General features: G+C 41.6%; 1 protein-coding gene across 1 annotated transcript in view; it reads right to left on the bottom strand.

The window, feature by feature from the left end:
* Positions 1–16,952, bottom strand: part of CSMD2 (CUB and Sushi multiple domains 2) — a 298,000-nt gene that overhangs the window by 238,896 nt on the left and 42,152 nt on the right. The window contains exon 3 of the mRNA XM_086480279.1: positions 16,354–16,466. Within this exon, the coding sequence (XP_086336405.1) occupies positions 16,354–16,466 (113 nt within the window). The remainder of the gene's footprint in view (positions 1–16,353; positions 16,467–16,952) is intronic.

A 16,952-nucleotide genomic window follows, 5' to 3' on the forward strand; every position in this document is an offset into this window, starting at 1 on the left:
TTAGTCTACACACAGAGGGAATAATTGCATTCCTCACGTCTTTCGGAAACCACTCTAAAAACAACGATGCATTTTATGACGGGGGTACTCAGACAGAGCTAATGAAAATTTACACTTAAGCAAATAAATGTCATAAGTAACACATTTTGCTTTATCTACTGCGTAAATTAAAGGTCATACACTTAATTCTTACAAACTAAATTATTTTCTTATAATGAAGTTTATACAGCATGTTACAGTGCAGGGCTAGGCTGCGATGATGCAAATCAGGAACTTCAAGTGAAATCCTCCATTTTGACCAGCTACAGTTGGCACAATAATGTTCACTGCCCAGGCAAAAAAAAAAAAATCTGAAAGCATCCTCTTCACTGAGACCTAACTGGATAGGCCTGTAACTTGAAGTTAAAAGGTTCAGGATGCAGAGATGTGCCTGTAAGTTTACACTCGGCAGTTCTCAGAAGAAGTTGTATCTGCTTTAGCACTATCCGTGCGAGGATGTTCAGTGCCAACGTCATTGAAGATCGACAAAATACTCACTATACTTTATATTAGAACCTGATCTAATTCTCTGTTATGAGACCTTCAGTTTCATTCGTTTCAAGTGGGCATTGGTCATATCGGACCAACACATCTAACAATTACACACTGTTAAGTAATTAAAGTTTTTACAGTAAAAACGCAGAATGCCTTGACAATCATTAGGGATTAAATACTCCCAGTACAAAAGAGAATGTGCAAACCCCAGTTTTCAGGAACAAATTGGAACCTGTTACAGCTTTTCATATAAAATTCGGGAGGACAGACTGTTTACATCAAATTTTACTATTTTCTGTGAGTTTTTCACTTTTCCACCAAAGGTACTTCTCACTAACCAGAATTCTCCACCAAATGAAACAGGTTGAATAGTTTTCCCTAACTACTTTAATCTGTAGTATGTTTAGTTCAGCTTTTCCATTTTATTTCAAATCGTGGGATTGCCTGTTATTTCATACCAAGCTTTTCTACTATCTAGAGAAAGAAAGTGCTTTCCAAGGCTTGGTACAGCACAGCTACTAAGAAACATAGGTCAGATCTATCAGTACTTCCCCAACGTGAAAGAAAGCCAGGTCATATTTATTTTGCTCTATATTTCAGGGATTACTGATTGACAGGCCCTATTCTAACAAATAATAATAATATTACTGAGCCTTTCTGTGCTTGAGTAATCATTGTCTTTCCTCTCTAATAACACGATAGGGCCTACATGGAAGACTCAAGAGCATAAAGCCACTGTGACCTTGCCCCCTGAGAAGAAGCTGCTGAAAGTGACAGCTGATAAAAAAAACAGAGCAAGTGAGATAATGCTCCAGCCATTTCATCTCCAGACACATCAGCCCATAATAATCAGAATGATAACAAACTCAGACTGATAACACTCCCTCCTCCCCCTGATTCTCCCCCTTCTTTAAACAGCATTTCCCCTCGCCATTTCTAATACTTGGGCAAAGAACTAATTTGCACTTTCCGCACTGGTTACGCGCCCCGAGACTCCCTGAACACAGCCCCAAACACTCTGAACGCTGAATCATCTCAAATCTGGATGGCAAAGCAGACATCCATGTAAAAGGACATTTTCATCTAGATATTGACAGTGTTACAGGCCCCGTTTCCTGCCACCCCCTAAAATCATTGTTAATAGTCTCCTCACAGAGCAGCAGCTCATGCTCTGCATGAAGCATCACTGCTTTTGCTCAGCCTCAAATACCCATACGTGGCATTCTCCAGACACATGAGCTGCAAGCACATTCAAGTAAATGCCTTTTTCCTGCCTATTTTTTAGATAAGATAATGAATAGCTAGAATTATGAAGGTAGTTGATACTCAGAACATGAAGAAAATATTAAATCAGGAGAAAAATCTTCTTACACTACACACGTATCTTTCTATTTGTGTATAGGAAGCTCAACCATTCTCAACATAGCTGCATGAACAGCTTTTGTACAATACGAACACCTTGATTTGAGTCAAAGAATAGAAAAATTAGTGTAACAGAAGCAAAGAGCTCCATCCATGAACCACTGCAGCTGCTGCAGAGCCCTAGCAGGGACTGATTTCAACGCAAAACCCAAAGTAATTGCCCAGCGTCCTTCAATGTATGCAGTTTTGCTGGGGTTAGCTGCATCAGTCTGTGTTTGACTGATTTGGGGACTCACTAACAAAATTCAATTTAAGTAAATCACAGAGAATAAAGCAGAGCAGCACAGCAAAGGACTTTTTGCCACACTGATCCCTTAACATGTGTCATGGATACAACTACAACTTTATTTTCCTTTAACCTACATTCAATTTTCCAGATTGAATTCAGAGTGCCTCAACTAAAGTAACCAATATGTTCAAGTGAAGAGCAGCATATATCCTTCCAGCTGCATTCAGCTGTAAGCAGTCCCATGGTCTCAGACTTTAAAATTACCAATTTCAGTTGAACCCAGCTTGCACGAAGGGATATGTTTTGAAGGAGGGGCGACTTTTTTTTTTTTGGAGCATCTTAAATGGCTGACAGCTGATCATACAGCTTTCTTCATCAAAATATTATTCAAGGTGAGAATACATGGTGTGTCTTGTTGAGACACACAGATCACATAGCATGTGCATTCACTTCTGGAAGTGGAGATAGTTAATTAAATACTCATTTAATTTTAATTAAGTCTTCACTCTGCTTGAGATGATCAAACCCCTAAACCTAAAGGTATACTGCACAGAATAGCAGCCTTTTGTTACTTAAGCTTTCCTGAAGATGCATTAATTGTGTAGTCTAATACATACAGACAGGCCTTTTTCACTGCACCTGCTTTAGCTCTCAACAACTTCTCTGCCTTCCAAAGAGTGACACAGGTGACTTAACAATAGGGGAACGCTGTCCCTCCACAGACAGTACGAATGCTTAAAGAGCTCTTCAGACACACAAGACATCTCTATGACACCACATAGTTCACAAGTTCTGTCCACATGGAAGCGACAGGAAGACCAAACACAAGTGATGCAGCGGAGGAGATCGGTCAAAGCAGACAAGTACAAGGCCGAGAATCGCCCCCATTCCTACACAATGCCAGGCCAAGAGTGGAGCTGATAGAGACCTGAGCACTGATGTCCTTGTGTTAGATCAATCCTTCACCCAAAACACGATGCTTTTTGCTTAACGTAGCTCAGCCCTGTGAACACCCAGAAAGTCAAAACACTTTTGACCTCCACCATGAAATCCCTCCTGCTGGCCTGCGTCCTGGTCACCTGAAAAGGGCTGGGGGTCCTTCCACTTTTCTTTTTCTTCCAAGAAACCACCAGGAGTCACCAGCAATTCAAAGCTTAAGCTACAGATAGAGCAGGGCTCTTCCAGTAAGGTGAGCCCCAAACTGCTTGAAAGTTATTTACTTATTTATAGTCAGGTTCTACTTGGACAGATGACATTTTAATCTCAAAACCAGAAAGGAATACCACCAGGTAAAGAAAAGGGGAAGGAATTACCATCCAGGCTAAGTGGATTTGAACGGATTGAGAGGAGATGTCTCACAGGAGCTTAGATCCAATCAGCATGTGTCAGAGGATTTTGTGGGATAGGTTTTCTGTTATTTAGTCAAGCAGGCTTCCTTTTGGTGTCTCTGCAAAGTGCCATTTCCCAGCCATCACTGCTCTGAACAGTAAGTCCAGATCACAGCAAGCCACTAAAAGAAATGCTGGTCAGCCAAACCACATCCTCTTTTTCTGCAGTAATTGCTTTGCCTACATAATCAAAAGTCAACTAGCTGCCTGCTCGTGGAGCAGCTGGAGCTTAAAGCTAGTTCTTCCTATCTAAATTACTGCACATAGACAGCTTTAGTCTGTATTTTCAGGAATCCACACATACACTTCCTCTAAGGTGTATCTGATCTGTGTATCAGATGGAAGATTTATTTATGTGCCTAAATCAAGATGTGGACACTCGAACACATATCCCAATAAAGAAAAAAATATAGACCACTGGAAGCAGCTTAAGAAAACGAGGATTCTTGCAGAAGTCCCAGCTGGTGCAAGACAGACACAAGCTGATCTCTGCAGCTGAGGACCAGCCCTGGTGTTCCTTTCTTCATAGACAGAAACAAACTGATAAATTTTATAACATTTAAACAGCAACCTCTAAAATTGCATTTGTGAATCCTGTGGCCCAAGAAACATCTTCCAGGCTAGTGGATTTCTACAGGCAGCTCCAGGACTGAACTAGTATTCAGACCTCTGGTCACATCAGAAGGCTGAAATAATAAAACCTATAGTTATAAATAGCTCCCTCCCTGGCCAAGGTGCACAGAGTTCTGTACAACATCCTAAAAGCAAATTAAAACATAATAAAAACAATTAAACATAACCTCTTGGAATGCAAGCAGATAGAGAAGTACAGCAAGGAGCCCCGACTTAAAGCATAGAGAAACTGGCTCAGACAGTGACTGTGGACCTTTGGGAATGCCACTCTACACAGGGAACACAGGATGAGCCAATGATTAAGACCAGAGACTGGGATTCACGTCAGATCACTTACCACACTTTCCAAACAGGGAAACAAAAGCCCAGGATTCAGATTTTCAAAGTACACAGAATGTCAATAGCAGTTGATTTGGAAGACAAACTGACCAAAACCCTCCTTAACACTGGCTACAATTACATCAGCCAATTCCAATGATGAAAAGAAACTCCACAGCTTTTGAGAAGATCTTTCTTAATTCTTACAACCTTAACCCATTACTGAGATAACTGGGAAACCAACATATGCAGACACAAAAAAAAAGAATAGCAGCTGCATTAGTAACAACACGGATTTTTTCAGAGATGTGACACTATCCTCAGCATCTCAGCTTCCTTTTTATAGCTACCATGGTTGTACCTGCTCAAGCACATTGTGCATATGTAAGGACCAAATGGCAACGAAGGATGGACAAGCCTTTAACCAAATTGCCTTGGCACTAAGTCTGCAATTTTCACACAGCTCATTAGTGGTGACTTTTTATGGAAATGTATGCTGAAACAAAACCAAACGCATCTAACAACTAAATGCTCCGCAAATAGATTCCTTGATTGAAAAGAAATGTGTCTCTACAATATGCAAAAGAAAAAAAAGGGGCAAGAAGGGACGAGAATGAAGGTTTTCAGAAAGAACAACCACAATGAGAGTCCTTCATAAAGTACTCTCACACTGCTGTGCTGAGACTTTCAAGTACTGATTTTCAAGACCTTTCATCTGTCCAGTCACTTACAGCAACCTACAGGTCAGGCAAGTACATCTCAAGCACAAATAGCCCTCCATTTCCAAATGCCACAAAAGCAGAAGCAATATTAAAGTCTCGTAAATTCTTCAGAGTTTTCTGTGCTACTCCTATACGCTCTTCTCTCAACGGGCTGATCAACAGAGCAGCTGTACTGGGAGGGGAGCAGCAGTGGGACCTCCTTGACAGCAAAGTGTCCCTGTATTGTAGCTGAGCAAGTGTCACTTGATGTTTGTTTAAATGCTTAATACTGGATCCTATTTGCAAAGCATTAGCATTCCTGCTCTCCTGCGTCTGCACTGATTGATCTCATTTGCATATGCAAATCAAATGCCAGTCTGAGACTTAATATTCCCTCAACTTCATTTAGTGCTGCAGCAACATGGGTCAATATCTCACTTCATCCTCCAGCACGTGGGGAGGGGAGGGTTCTGGCTGAGTCAGCAAATGCTAATAAGCTTTGCTGCTTTCAAGTCTTAAAATCAATTAGTAGTATATTAAGGCAGACTTGCTGGGAGCTCATTTAAGTAATAAAAATCTTTTGTATAGCTAAAAAGAAAAAGAATAGAAAGGTTGACTCTTCCTTCCCCAGGGAGCTGCTTTAATCTGAAGTCATAATGGAAAGCAATGCATCTGCTGCGTTCACTGGAACAGGGAGCTGCTCTGCCATTTCTGCTGGCTTCACAGGGAAAGCAGTACCGACAGCCAAAACCCACCCAGTCCCTAGCACAAGTTTTTCCCCTATCACGGTTTGAACAACACTAACATACACAGACAGCCGGAGGAATTCAGAGCAGCATATCCACAGCCACCAACCCTCTGCCCCTGTATTCATGACATGAATCCTTCGCTGCAACAGCACCTCACTTGCACTGACATTTAGCGAGCAGTGACTCCGGGCTGTCACAGCACAACACATCCTACCAAGCAGCACAGGCTCTCCAGTAACTACTAACACCACAAGCTTCTGGGAACAAGCACTGCCTCGAGAAGCTGATGATCAGCTTAGGCAAACAAACAGTCCAACAAAACCCCAGCCTGCAGCCTCCCCACTGCTATGGACACCATCCACCTACAGCAGATCTACTGACACCCCCCACCCAAACCCACACGCTCCAGGTTAGCTCCTGCACCCTGACGGGTGCTCAGCACACCAGCAACGCTCTGGAATTAAGTGACTGCACCAAGAAGTTCCACTGAAATCAAAACAAACACTGTTTACACCAGCTGAGGGTCTGGCCCGGTACTGCTCTGTGCACCGCTGGCGCTCACAGGCTGATGCCCGTCTGACAGCAGATGAACAGACAACACAACTGACTGAAGTGGAGCTTTTCAGGTATTTCCCCTCACTCAGACGCAGTTTCTGTAAGACACCAGGGCCCAGAGCCCGGTACTTTAAGCCAGTGCTGCGAACAGCACCAGCCACACAGGTACTTGACCTTCAGCACTCAGAGGCTCATTATTCAAAGCCAAACTGCGCCTTAGCTGCAACAGAGCTAATTGCAGCTTCATGCACCAGAAGGTATTTGCACCTGAACACTCCCCCCACCTAAAGCAGTGCCCTTTCATAAATGAGCACAAGTATCCCTAGCCACCCGTCCCAGGGAAAAACAGTGGCCAGCACAGCTATTTACTTTTATTTCTTCACCTTCTAATCGAGAATTGTTGTTTTATGAGTGCCTCACTATCTCATGTAGCACCAAGCTCATAAACACTGCAAGGGGCAAACACCTGGCTTATTTGCTTGATTTTACTTCAGCAAATTTAATCGGACATCATCTGCAAGTACCAGACTGAGCAGCACTTCCACCAGCTTCTGCCAATGCGATGAAAAATAATTGAGTCACCGCTGACATGCCAACTTGCTATTCACTTCCCTTTCAAGGCTGAAAGGCCACTGATGACTGGAATGTGCTTCAGACCATGAGAATAATTTCCTCCATGGAACAAAAAGGAGTAAACAAGATACAGATAACTGGAAATAAACAGCAAAATAGGGTTTACAAGCCAACTTTAAATTTCTGAGGTGGCTTTTTGCCCTTTAAAATTTGTTCTTAAAGCAATTGCTCTTATCTAAACTACTATCAAATTGTTAAGTAGTCTTTTTTTTTTTTTTGTAATCCTAGCCAAGATTTCAAAGGTATGTATTCATTGTCAAGCCAACATCAGTCCTTCCAGTCCTGGCACAGGCCAGTAGCAAAGGGGAGCAAGCAGCACCGGCAAGGACTCAGGCTAATTTGGGATATAAAGCCCAGTTGATTGAGTTTGACCAACCAGATACTTTACTATTTCTCTCAAGTTTGCATCCACCACTCCAAACACAAGACTGAACGTAACAGTTGACTGTGCAAAATCACTTGTTTCCAATATGCATATGGTACATTAAATGACACAGTAGTTGCACATTGCAAACAGCTGACGGCAAACAGGGACACTGCTACAGAGCTGAGATATTGTGGAAAAATTCCAAAGAGCAGCCATAAAAAAAAAAAATCTGAAACCATATGATAGGCAAACCTATTGCTAACCAAATTTTTTATATCAGGTAGAAAACACTTAATTGGAGACAGTCAATCTAACGCTATGCTTTAAATCTAATTATAAAACTACTTCTCTTCCAGACGTTACACTGTGCGAAACAATCCTGTCACTCAATATTATTGACAATACTGCATTGCCTTACTGCTGATTTGGTATCTTGGTTTATATCATGTAGTCCAAATCCTAATACCTTGCAAACAAGGAGCAAATTAAAACGCGCTGTGCTGAGTGAATAGCTGCACGGTTTGGCACAGCTTTGACAGCTCTATGCACACATTCCTAAGTGCAGTGTTATGAACCCTAAAACGAGAGCAGTGAACACAGCGGTGCACAGCGTTCTCCTGCTCCTCGCCTCCCCACCACACTCCTTCACAGCTAAACCCTGCCAGATGTTCCAGCACAGAGGAGCAGGAAGCAAAGCTGCTGCAGGGCGATGTTATCCTTCACCTATTTATCATTAGACAGTGTCACTGCACCACTGCCTCCCTCACCAGCAAGGCTCAAGCTCTCCCTGCTTCCCTCCAGGTTTATTGCTGCTTGACAGGCAGCAGTGACAACGAAAGGGGTAACACCTAGTTTTTGTTCCTAACCTTTCTTTCAGGCATGATTTCATTATCAATCATGCTTTTTTAATCCACATGTATTAAAATGGATTGGGGCATAGGAGTATCAACATTCAAAGATGATCTGTGGAGTTCTTGATTTGTTTCTAGAACAGTCAGTTCTTTTACAGCCATTTGAAACAGCAACGTGACTCAAAACAAGTCAACTCATCCACAAACCTGTTAAGATATAAACACTAATAATAAGATAGTGACAGTAATTCTTATTAAGAAGTGCATGAGGCCAGCACAGCCAATTTAGGATCCTAGCTGCTGATCTCTTTGGCTGGTCTGAATGCTCTAAGCAAGTTACTGCAGCAAAAAAAAAAAAAAAAGGCAATTTTTGGTACATAGGATTAGATAGGAAGTCCTGGGTCATCTGTTGCTGTCCTCTGCTATTCCATTGCTTTTCCCATATGGTGGGCCTACATACAAAATACAGGCAATTTCTCTTCACAGCACTCCATATAATTTGCAACAATCAGGATTTAAAACTCTTCAGGAAGATTTTTAGTTTCTGCAGTTCCACAATACAACAGATAGGAAGTTTTCTAAAATTTAAATTAATTACAACTTTCAACAAATTAACTATAAAAGGAATTATATATAATGAGCACAGAAATCTTAACATTTTTATCATCAATTCAACACAACTAATTCCATCAGCATGTCTTCAGACCGGTAACAGTATTTCGCACCACACCACAGAAGATGCTGGAGTTCAGGCCACTGCTCCCGGACTGCAGCAGGAAGGGTAGCTGGGTTTCCCTGTTTGCAAACAGAGACAGCTGAAAGATGCATAGCTGGTTTGTTCCTTTCAGCATCTCTGCTGCAATCATCTTCTGTGAATTAGTTTTAAACAGTAATGAACATCTCAAAGTTACAGTGTTAAAGCCTCTTGGAGATGAAGGGGCATTTTAAACCCACATGTTTCAGAGTGCTGGCACATTCAGAGAACCACCATTTTATGGCTTCCCATGCTGTTCTCCATAGCTTCATCACTATGAACTATGAGGGCTACAAACGTGGGGTTTTTTTTAATACAAGCTTCTAATTCTTGAGTACAGCTCTTCAATAAAAAAAGGTAATAGGGTAGATTCAGCATGGGATCTGGCCATTTATATATTTAGGAATCATTTCACCAGTTACAACCACCATTGAAGTAGAACATCAAATAGTACAGTCCAATATTCATCGATAAAAAGAAGAGCACTCTTGTCTGAAACTCAAAAGAAATTTTAAACCAATATTGTTTAAATGGGAAGACAACATCTGTATGCTAGACTAATTTTGTATTTAGCACCTTATTAACACTTACAAATTTGGTACTCGTCCTTCAACATTCACAGGCGCCAAGCCTCTCGGATTGGGTGCCTGAAGCTAAAGAAAGCAACAGCAGAAGCAAAACAGCACTGATTGTAATCACACTCCTCATCCCAATAGGAATATTCTTTATTCTTTTTAGAGGAAAACACGCAATGCCATTAGGTTCACTACTAGCTTTGTACTATCTGTGACTAACCAAACCTACTGCCTATCAGCATCACAGGACTTCCTGGGGAGGTCTCCCATCCAGACGCCAACACAACCCTAACTCAGCTTGTGAGATACAGAGAGAGGGGAAGAGGGAGAGATCAGCCTGCGGGAGACAAAGCTAAGTCTTTCCCAGGTCACAACCGCTACTAAATTGAGGAGGCATAGTAAACAAAAGAGAACAAAAAGCCACTGAGGCAAGGTACATTAAGCACAGCAGATAAGGATGAAACGGCAAAAATTGCAAGAGCAGTTGGCTGAATGGGAGGTAAAGAACTATGTCTACTAAAACAAAAAATGCCCTAAAAGGTATTGCATAGTCCTAGAAAGCGTTATGCCACACAATCAACATGCCCAATACTAAGCAGACCAAAGTAAAAGTAGCCATTGAAGAGTCAATACATCCTAGCATCCATATCCATGCATTCAACTGCAAGGCCATTTTGGTTTTGAACACATTAAATCATCTCTTGCAGAGATTCAAACAAACAAATAAAGCAACATCAAACTTCCAGAAAAAAAGGAGCAGCAGAGCAACACTCAGAGCCTTCATCCTTCCCGCTGCCACCAGTACAAGGGTTTATGTGTACTTTACTGCAACTCAGGATTCACATTCATTTGTCTTGGTCTGAAAAAGTAGAAAAGCATCAAGCCAGTAAATTTACAAAGAACCCCGTATGCTTCAAATTATGATTTAGGTACTGAGAGAAGCGGGACCCAGCTGGCTGTTTAAATGAACCCAATATGATGTTCATTCAGAAGGCAAATTGGCATAAAAAGTACATTTGGTTATGGCTTTAAAAATTTTAGCCTATTCAGTACTAGCCTTGCAGTTCTGAAATTTATTTACACAGATGGAGAATACGCTTTGCACAGCCACTGGACAAGCATGAGTCACCATATAACCACCGACCAGCCCACAGGGACAGCGTGGCCACACATCACCTCTGGTAGGCTGCTCCCAGCTGTTTTACCACCCTTTCACTTAAGTATCTCTTGAACGTTGGAGACTCCTAATCCCCATAACAGCTTTGATCCCCAGTGTCAACTGCTAGCAGGTAGGACTGAAATCTAAACTGTTACTGAAGAAATTTCTTGCAACCCAGTGAGTCCTATCCAAACCATCAGAGTCAAGTTTTACTCATAGCACAAGCAAGTTAGAGCCAGATTTTCAGAAACTCTTCCCAGAGTTTTGTATTAAAGACTCGTTTTCAAAGGACAAAGGATTTGTGCATCCAAGTTCCTCTCTGGTCTTTGAAAAATGGGATCACTATTTCCAAATTTATCAGAGGACTTTCAAAAAATGCACATTACCCAAGGCCTTGGGGAATCCCTATTCCCCCCCCCCCCCCAACAGTGATGGTCTGTCATAATCAGAAGTTATTTGGACAGTTATCTGTTTTTACAAAAATCTTGAGTACTCTGTTTCCAAAGACAGAGAGAACTCAAAGTGATCAGTTTGTCTTCCGTTAATAGGGCAACCGTTACTGTAAAGTCAAATGATGGATGGGAAAACAGAGAAATGAAGCAGTTTCACAGCGTGGACACAGAGGCAATACAGCCACAGAGCAGCACAGAATCAGGAAACATCATCCGGATTTAGCAAAAGGAATGGTCAAAGAAGGACAGGAACCAGTTTTTAATTGTATTTTCTAAATACGCATGCACAACCGCACAAACAACCCTCTAAAGAATGAGATATTTGTGCTTGAGAAAAAGGAGGGTATTTATTATGAAGGAAAACAGCACCATTTACTTGGGGCTGTTTCCCTCTACATTTAAACACTTCTAATTTCTTAAAATAAGCAGTGTTCTTCTAGGCATAATTGTTTCTTTTCAATCAGACACTTAGTGTTTGCAGCTATCAAATTTGTTGCAGCTGTAATCAAACACCATGTCTTGGGAAGGAAAATCTTCACCTACTGTTAAATCTTGCTGCATTACACAGCACTGCTTCTGCAGCAACGGTGTCGAGAGTCCAAAATGCCGTAGTTCTCTCCAGGAATTTCTAACTGAACTTTGCTTTTGGGGGAAAAAGCCAAAACCAAACCCACACTCTAAAACTTACACAAATTAGGATTTCTTAAAGAAAACAATCTATTCAACATTATTGCATCCCTCTTTTATACAGCGCTTTCATTGCTAGAACACAAACACCATGAATGAAAATAGAATCTCATTTGTGACAGAGAAACTGAGGTACAGTGAAAACTGACTTGAGAACATGAATATAGCTGGATAGGGACAAAATTAAAGTGAGAATCCAATTCCTTCCTGTTCCTACTAGAAATCCACTGGACAACACTGGCCTAGCCACAGCAGGAGAAGTCTCAACTGAGAGCCCTGCATCTTCTAGAGATTTCTGCACTCCAGTCACGTGTGAAAGAGCAGGTTTGGGTATCTTTCCTTAAATCCCTTTCTATTTTTCATACCCTCAGGACTAACAAGGCAGCCAAGGGGTAATGGTTTACAAATAATAATGTAATTTTATTTTAAATCTACATTAGTAAACTAAAAAAAAACCCCACCTGTTATTCATCATGGACTGTTACTAACATTATTGAGGAAATGATGTGGAATTTGTATCAATTTTCCTCTTATTGTAAAGGACTGGCCCCATTTATTTTAAATGTCAACTTACTATGTATTCATCAGGTGTGCGGCAGCAGCAATCATAATTAATTTCACATTGTAGTCTAGGCATGTGCCTTAATACCAGCTTTACACATCTTTCAAGGGGAAGCAATAAATGGAAGCATTGGTCATTTTTGGTCATTAAATCTTCAGGAATATTTTTCACAAGATGAGACTGTCACGATTCACATCCTAGTAAAATTCTAACTTAGATTATTTATAGCTGTCTCCACTTCGAAATACTCCTGCGGTTAAAAAGAAATGCAAGTCTCCACAACAGCTGGTTAGGATTTTTGAGAAGAATCATCTAGTCATAAAAAAAGGAAAAAATCCCACGGTGTGAGGGTGAACAAGGCTAATTGTGAAATCATGTTGAATTCAAGGGACAGTTTCACAAGGAAAAAAACCAAATTTAAGGATTCTAAAAAGTATGAAAGTACTTAATTTAAATATTTTCTAAATGATATGTTCTGAAATCGAGCTTCATAAGAACTCAGATTTAGTAAAAGACTCTCTTAAGGAAAAAACTGCCTTCAAAGTATTATATTTAAATGGAAATGAAATTTTCTCTGTTCCTCCAATTCAGCATGAAAAAGCTGACAATTTTTCATTCCCAGCCATCCTACAATGGTTGCCCCTGGTTCTTTTTCCAGATCATCCACTTAACAACAGTTATTTGTGCTGATCTAATCACATCTCCTCTCAAACTGTGATATTTCGTTGGGCTTTCCCACTTTCACAATGCCACACAGTAGCTCCTGAATGCTGTATGTGTATTCATGAAATATGAATTCCTAACAGCGTGTACGACAAGGAGCCATTCTGCCCTTGTTTTGTATCTTGGAAGCTGGGAACCCCGACCTCTTGACCAACACGAGATCGGGCAGAACCATCTGCGCCACAACTGGGCAGAGAAGCCAGGTCTCTGAAGCTGTGGCCTTAAACCCAGAGATGCTGCACCCCCAGCAGCATTGCCCACAGTCACAACCACGTCCACTCCTTGAGAGATGGCTGGGGAAGGAAAACATCCACCTTTCTGTTTGCTCTCAACACTCTTCCACAGCAGAAGAATGAGCATAAACCCCCTACTGTTTACTGAGCTTTGAAACAATATTTGGAATCTAGAGAAAAATCACAACAAACAGTAAGAGACGAGAGAACACGAAGAATCAGGCAATCAAAGCAGGCAGAAACAAGCTGGCAACACACACCAAACTAAAGGAAGAAAGATGAGGAAGTCGGACAATGAGGAAAAGAGGATTAAGGAAGAGCTAGCAGCCAGCCACAATAACATATAATGAAGTCAGAAAACTGCGAGCTCAAGAAAGAAGCATCACAACACAGCAGCCCTGGAGCTGGCTATTCCTCAAATTCCATTGCCACCTCTGGCACCTGCCTTGCCTGAGGCTTGAAAAAAGCCCTGCAGACTTTCAGAAACTCGCTCTCGCTATCTAGTCTTAAAGCTTCTCTAACTTCTCACAGTGGAAATATTATTTAATAGATTCCACCACCACTGCATGCAAGCTCTCCCTTTTTTAGCCAGTGAAATGTATAGCTGAAGTGTGTGTCCTCAAACAACCAGAAGTGAAGCAGCATGCATACAGGTATGAGCAGGAGACATCTGCATTGCTTTCAAGAAATTGCTTGTAAGAGATCTTATCTTTCAGGCATCATACCCACTAGATAAGCTAGGAAGATGTTAACTTAGATAAAGCCAACCTCAATTCATGTATTTCCCAGAGGACCAAGATAGAGCACACGTCAGTGTAAGCACGATGTTTTTTGTGTCACTTTGATGCCTCCGACTGTGTACTTTCTTCCTGTCCCCCTTTAAAAAAGTTTGAGATCTTTTGTTCCAATTTTAAAATTCTGCTTCTTTTGGTGGATTTCCCAACAATTGCTTAAAAGGGAGGAGGAGAGTAATGAACAGGCTTTGATAGCAGATCATAAAGGAGCCATTTACGGCAAGGACTCTGATGCATTGTTCTGTCTTTAAACATGAATTATCGAATCACAAGCTATTCACTGAGTCGTAGATTACCAATGAACTGAAACAGCATTACAGCAGCAGCACGTCCCTTTGATCAAACACACACTCATCTCCTCTTTTAGTCTCAGTTAACAACAATCCAAATAGGAAGCACGTAGTTTGTTTTGAGGCAGGCTCAGAGCAGCACTTGCAGAGAGCCTGCCCCGCTCTGTCCCTCAAAACGAAGCTTTCATTTACACCAATGCTCCGTGTCACTCAGTGGCTCAGGCTAAGTTTTAAGCACATCTCTTTTTCCCCTGGAGATGCGCTCAGTTACCTGCTTTAAAGCCTTCTAATCACCAGTCAAATAAACATCAGATAATTTAAAATATATGTGAGTAAAGGGCAGCCCTGGAACAAGCCTTTGTACAAGATCACCTGCTGCATCAAGGTAATAAAAAAGGCCACAAAAAGTGTACAAGTAACTGTGTGTAAATGCCAAAAAATGAACTCTAAATGTCAAGAAAGTAGAAAAACAGCTACATGTCCTCTATCACACTATTTGGGAGCGACATACAGTCATGTCTACTCGACACAGTGACTGACGTACGTTCTAGCAGAAATTTTGCAGACAGGCAACAGGATCTGCCCTTCCTCACCACACTGCTGTGCTCACCTGTGGTCCCAATAGCCACCACACACCACCAGCCAACAGCATCCCCACTAGACACTTACCCTGTGAACACACAGGGCAGGGTCTGCAATCGAGATGAACTTTAGCACCACTGCCGAACCGTACTGAACATCTGCTAACACACTGAACAATTCAAGACTAATAAAAACATCTCAGTGCCACTGCCACCTCAAGGCAGAGCAAAGATTTTAATCAGAAATTAAAGGGTATTTAAACAGAACTCCCCTGAACTTGAACAATTGTCAAGTGCAGGAATGTTGAGAGCATCACCATCATCTAAATGAAGGCATCTGCCTGGTTTAATGTATTGGGTAACTGGCCTGTAGGATTCATTACCAAAAATTATCATTAAGGTTGAGAAGTTCTAAGGACTCCAAAGAAAAACATTTATGGCGATACGAACAACATTCTAGGCTCAATAATCAACATAAATGTAACTTGAATTTTAAGATAGTTAATTTGTCATTTACCCAGCAGCACCAGGTCATATCACAATCACGACCCGCTTTCTACTATAAACAGTTCTTTCACGGATCTGATGACTTCCACTGTCCAAGTTTCCTGAAGCTACCAAGCCTTCCTATACAATCCTTTACCTCCACAACCACCAAACGCTGGACGTGATTTGTGACAAGAAACACGGGAGGTGAATTTAAGTACTGGGAGAGGAAGGTGCAGGGAAAAGAAAAACAAACAAGCAAAGAGAATGTAAAGGAAAAATGGACTAATCTGAGCATCCTACGCACTGCTCTGCAGTCTCCACTGTCTCAGCTGTAAATCCCAGTGGCTACACAGGACTGCACTTGCTGTAACCCTGCAGATTCCACTGTCAAATCCCACATTACCCCTCCTTCTCAGCCATTCTCACTTTGCTGTTAGAGTAGGCTTTTAAAGCGCAGATGCTGAGAGGAAAAAAAAAACATTACACTTAGAAGGAACTGGCACTTTGAATTCTTTAAAAAGAGATCAAATTATACAAGAATGAGGTACTCCAGTCTTGGATTAAGCATCTGCATATGTATGTATCCTGGTATAAACTCTGCACCTTAGTTTCACATCCTGCCATAAGCCAAACGCAGATACATTCAAGACAATTACTGAACTGGGCAGACTTACCTTCATAGTTTGCCTGGAAGCCTTGAGCACTGACGGCATAATCACTCACAAGCCACAAGGACAGCACAACCCCTGTACTCACAATAGGAGCAGGCAGCTGGAAACCCGTTAACCTGGAAGAAACCAAGAGGAAGGTTACACTCACCATTTCTGCCTTTGACCTGCTAGCAAATTCAAGAGTGGGGCAGCTGCCACTCTGGCCAACACACCACAGCCTGAAGCAGGGAGCCTCGGAGCTAAAGAAACCAGACTGGTACAGCTTGAAATCAATAGCTGCTCAACAAACACTGGGCAAACCCATCCTGGGCTTTTAACACCTTCTGGCTTACCAGAATAACTACTGATGTATTTCTTTATTGATGGTATTTTAAAACAGTCTCTCTGCTTCACACCTGGCTTGCTAACAACATCTGCTCTGCAGTGCTGTAGCCCCAGCTCTGTGATCTCAGAGCCGTCATTGAGCCCTACAGAATAACTTTCCCCGTCCAGAAAGGGGGAGCAATATTTAAGGTTGCTGAGTGAGCCCAAGACAGTATTCAATAATGCTTGTAACACATCTTGAGAAACCATAAAAATATCAGATAAGGGTCTGAAGCATT

Source organism: Leptosomus discolor, chromosome Z (assembly GCF_034619465.1).
Source record: "Leptosomus discolor isolate bLepDis1 chromosome Z, bLepDis1.hap2, whole genome shotgun sequence".
In the NCBI taxonomy this organism is placed as follows: Eukaryota; Metazoa; Chordata; class Aves; order Leptosomiformes; family Leptosomidae; genus Leptosomus; species Leptosomus discolor.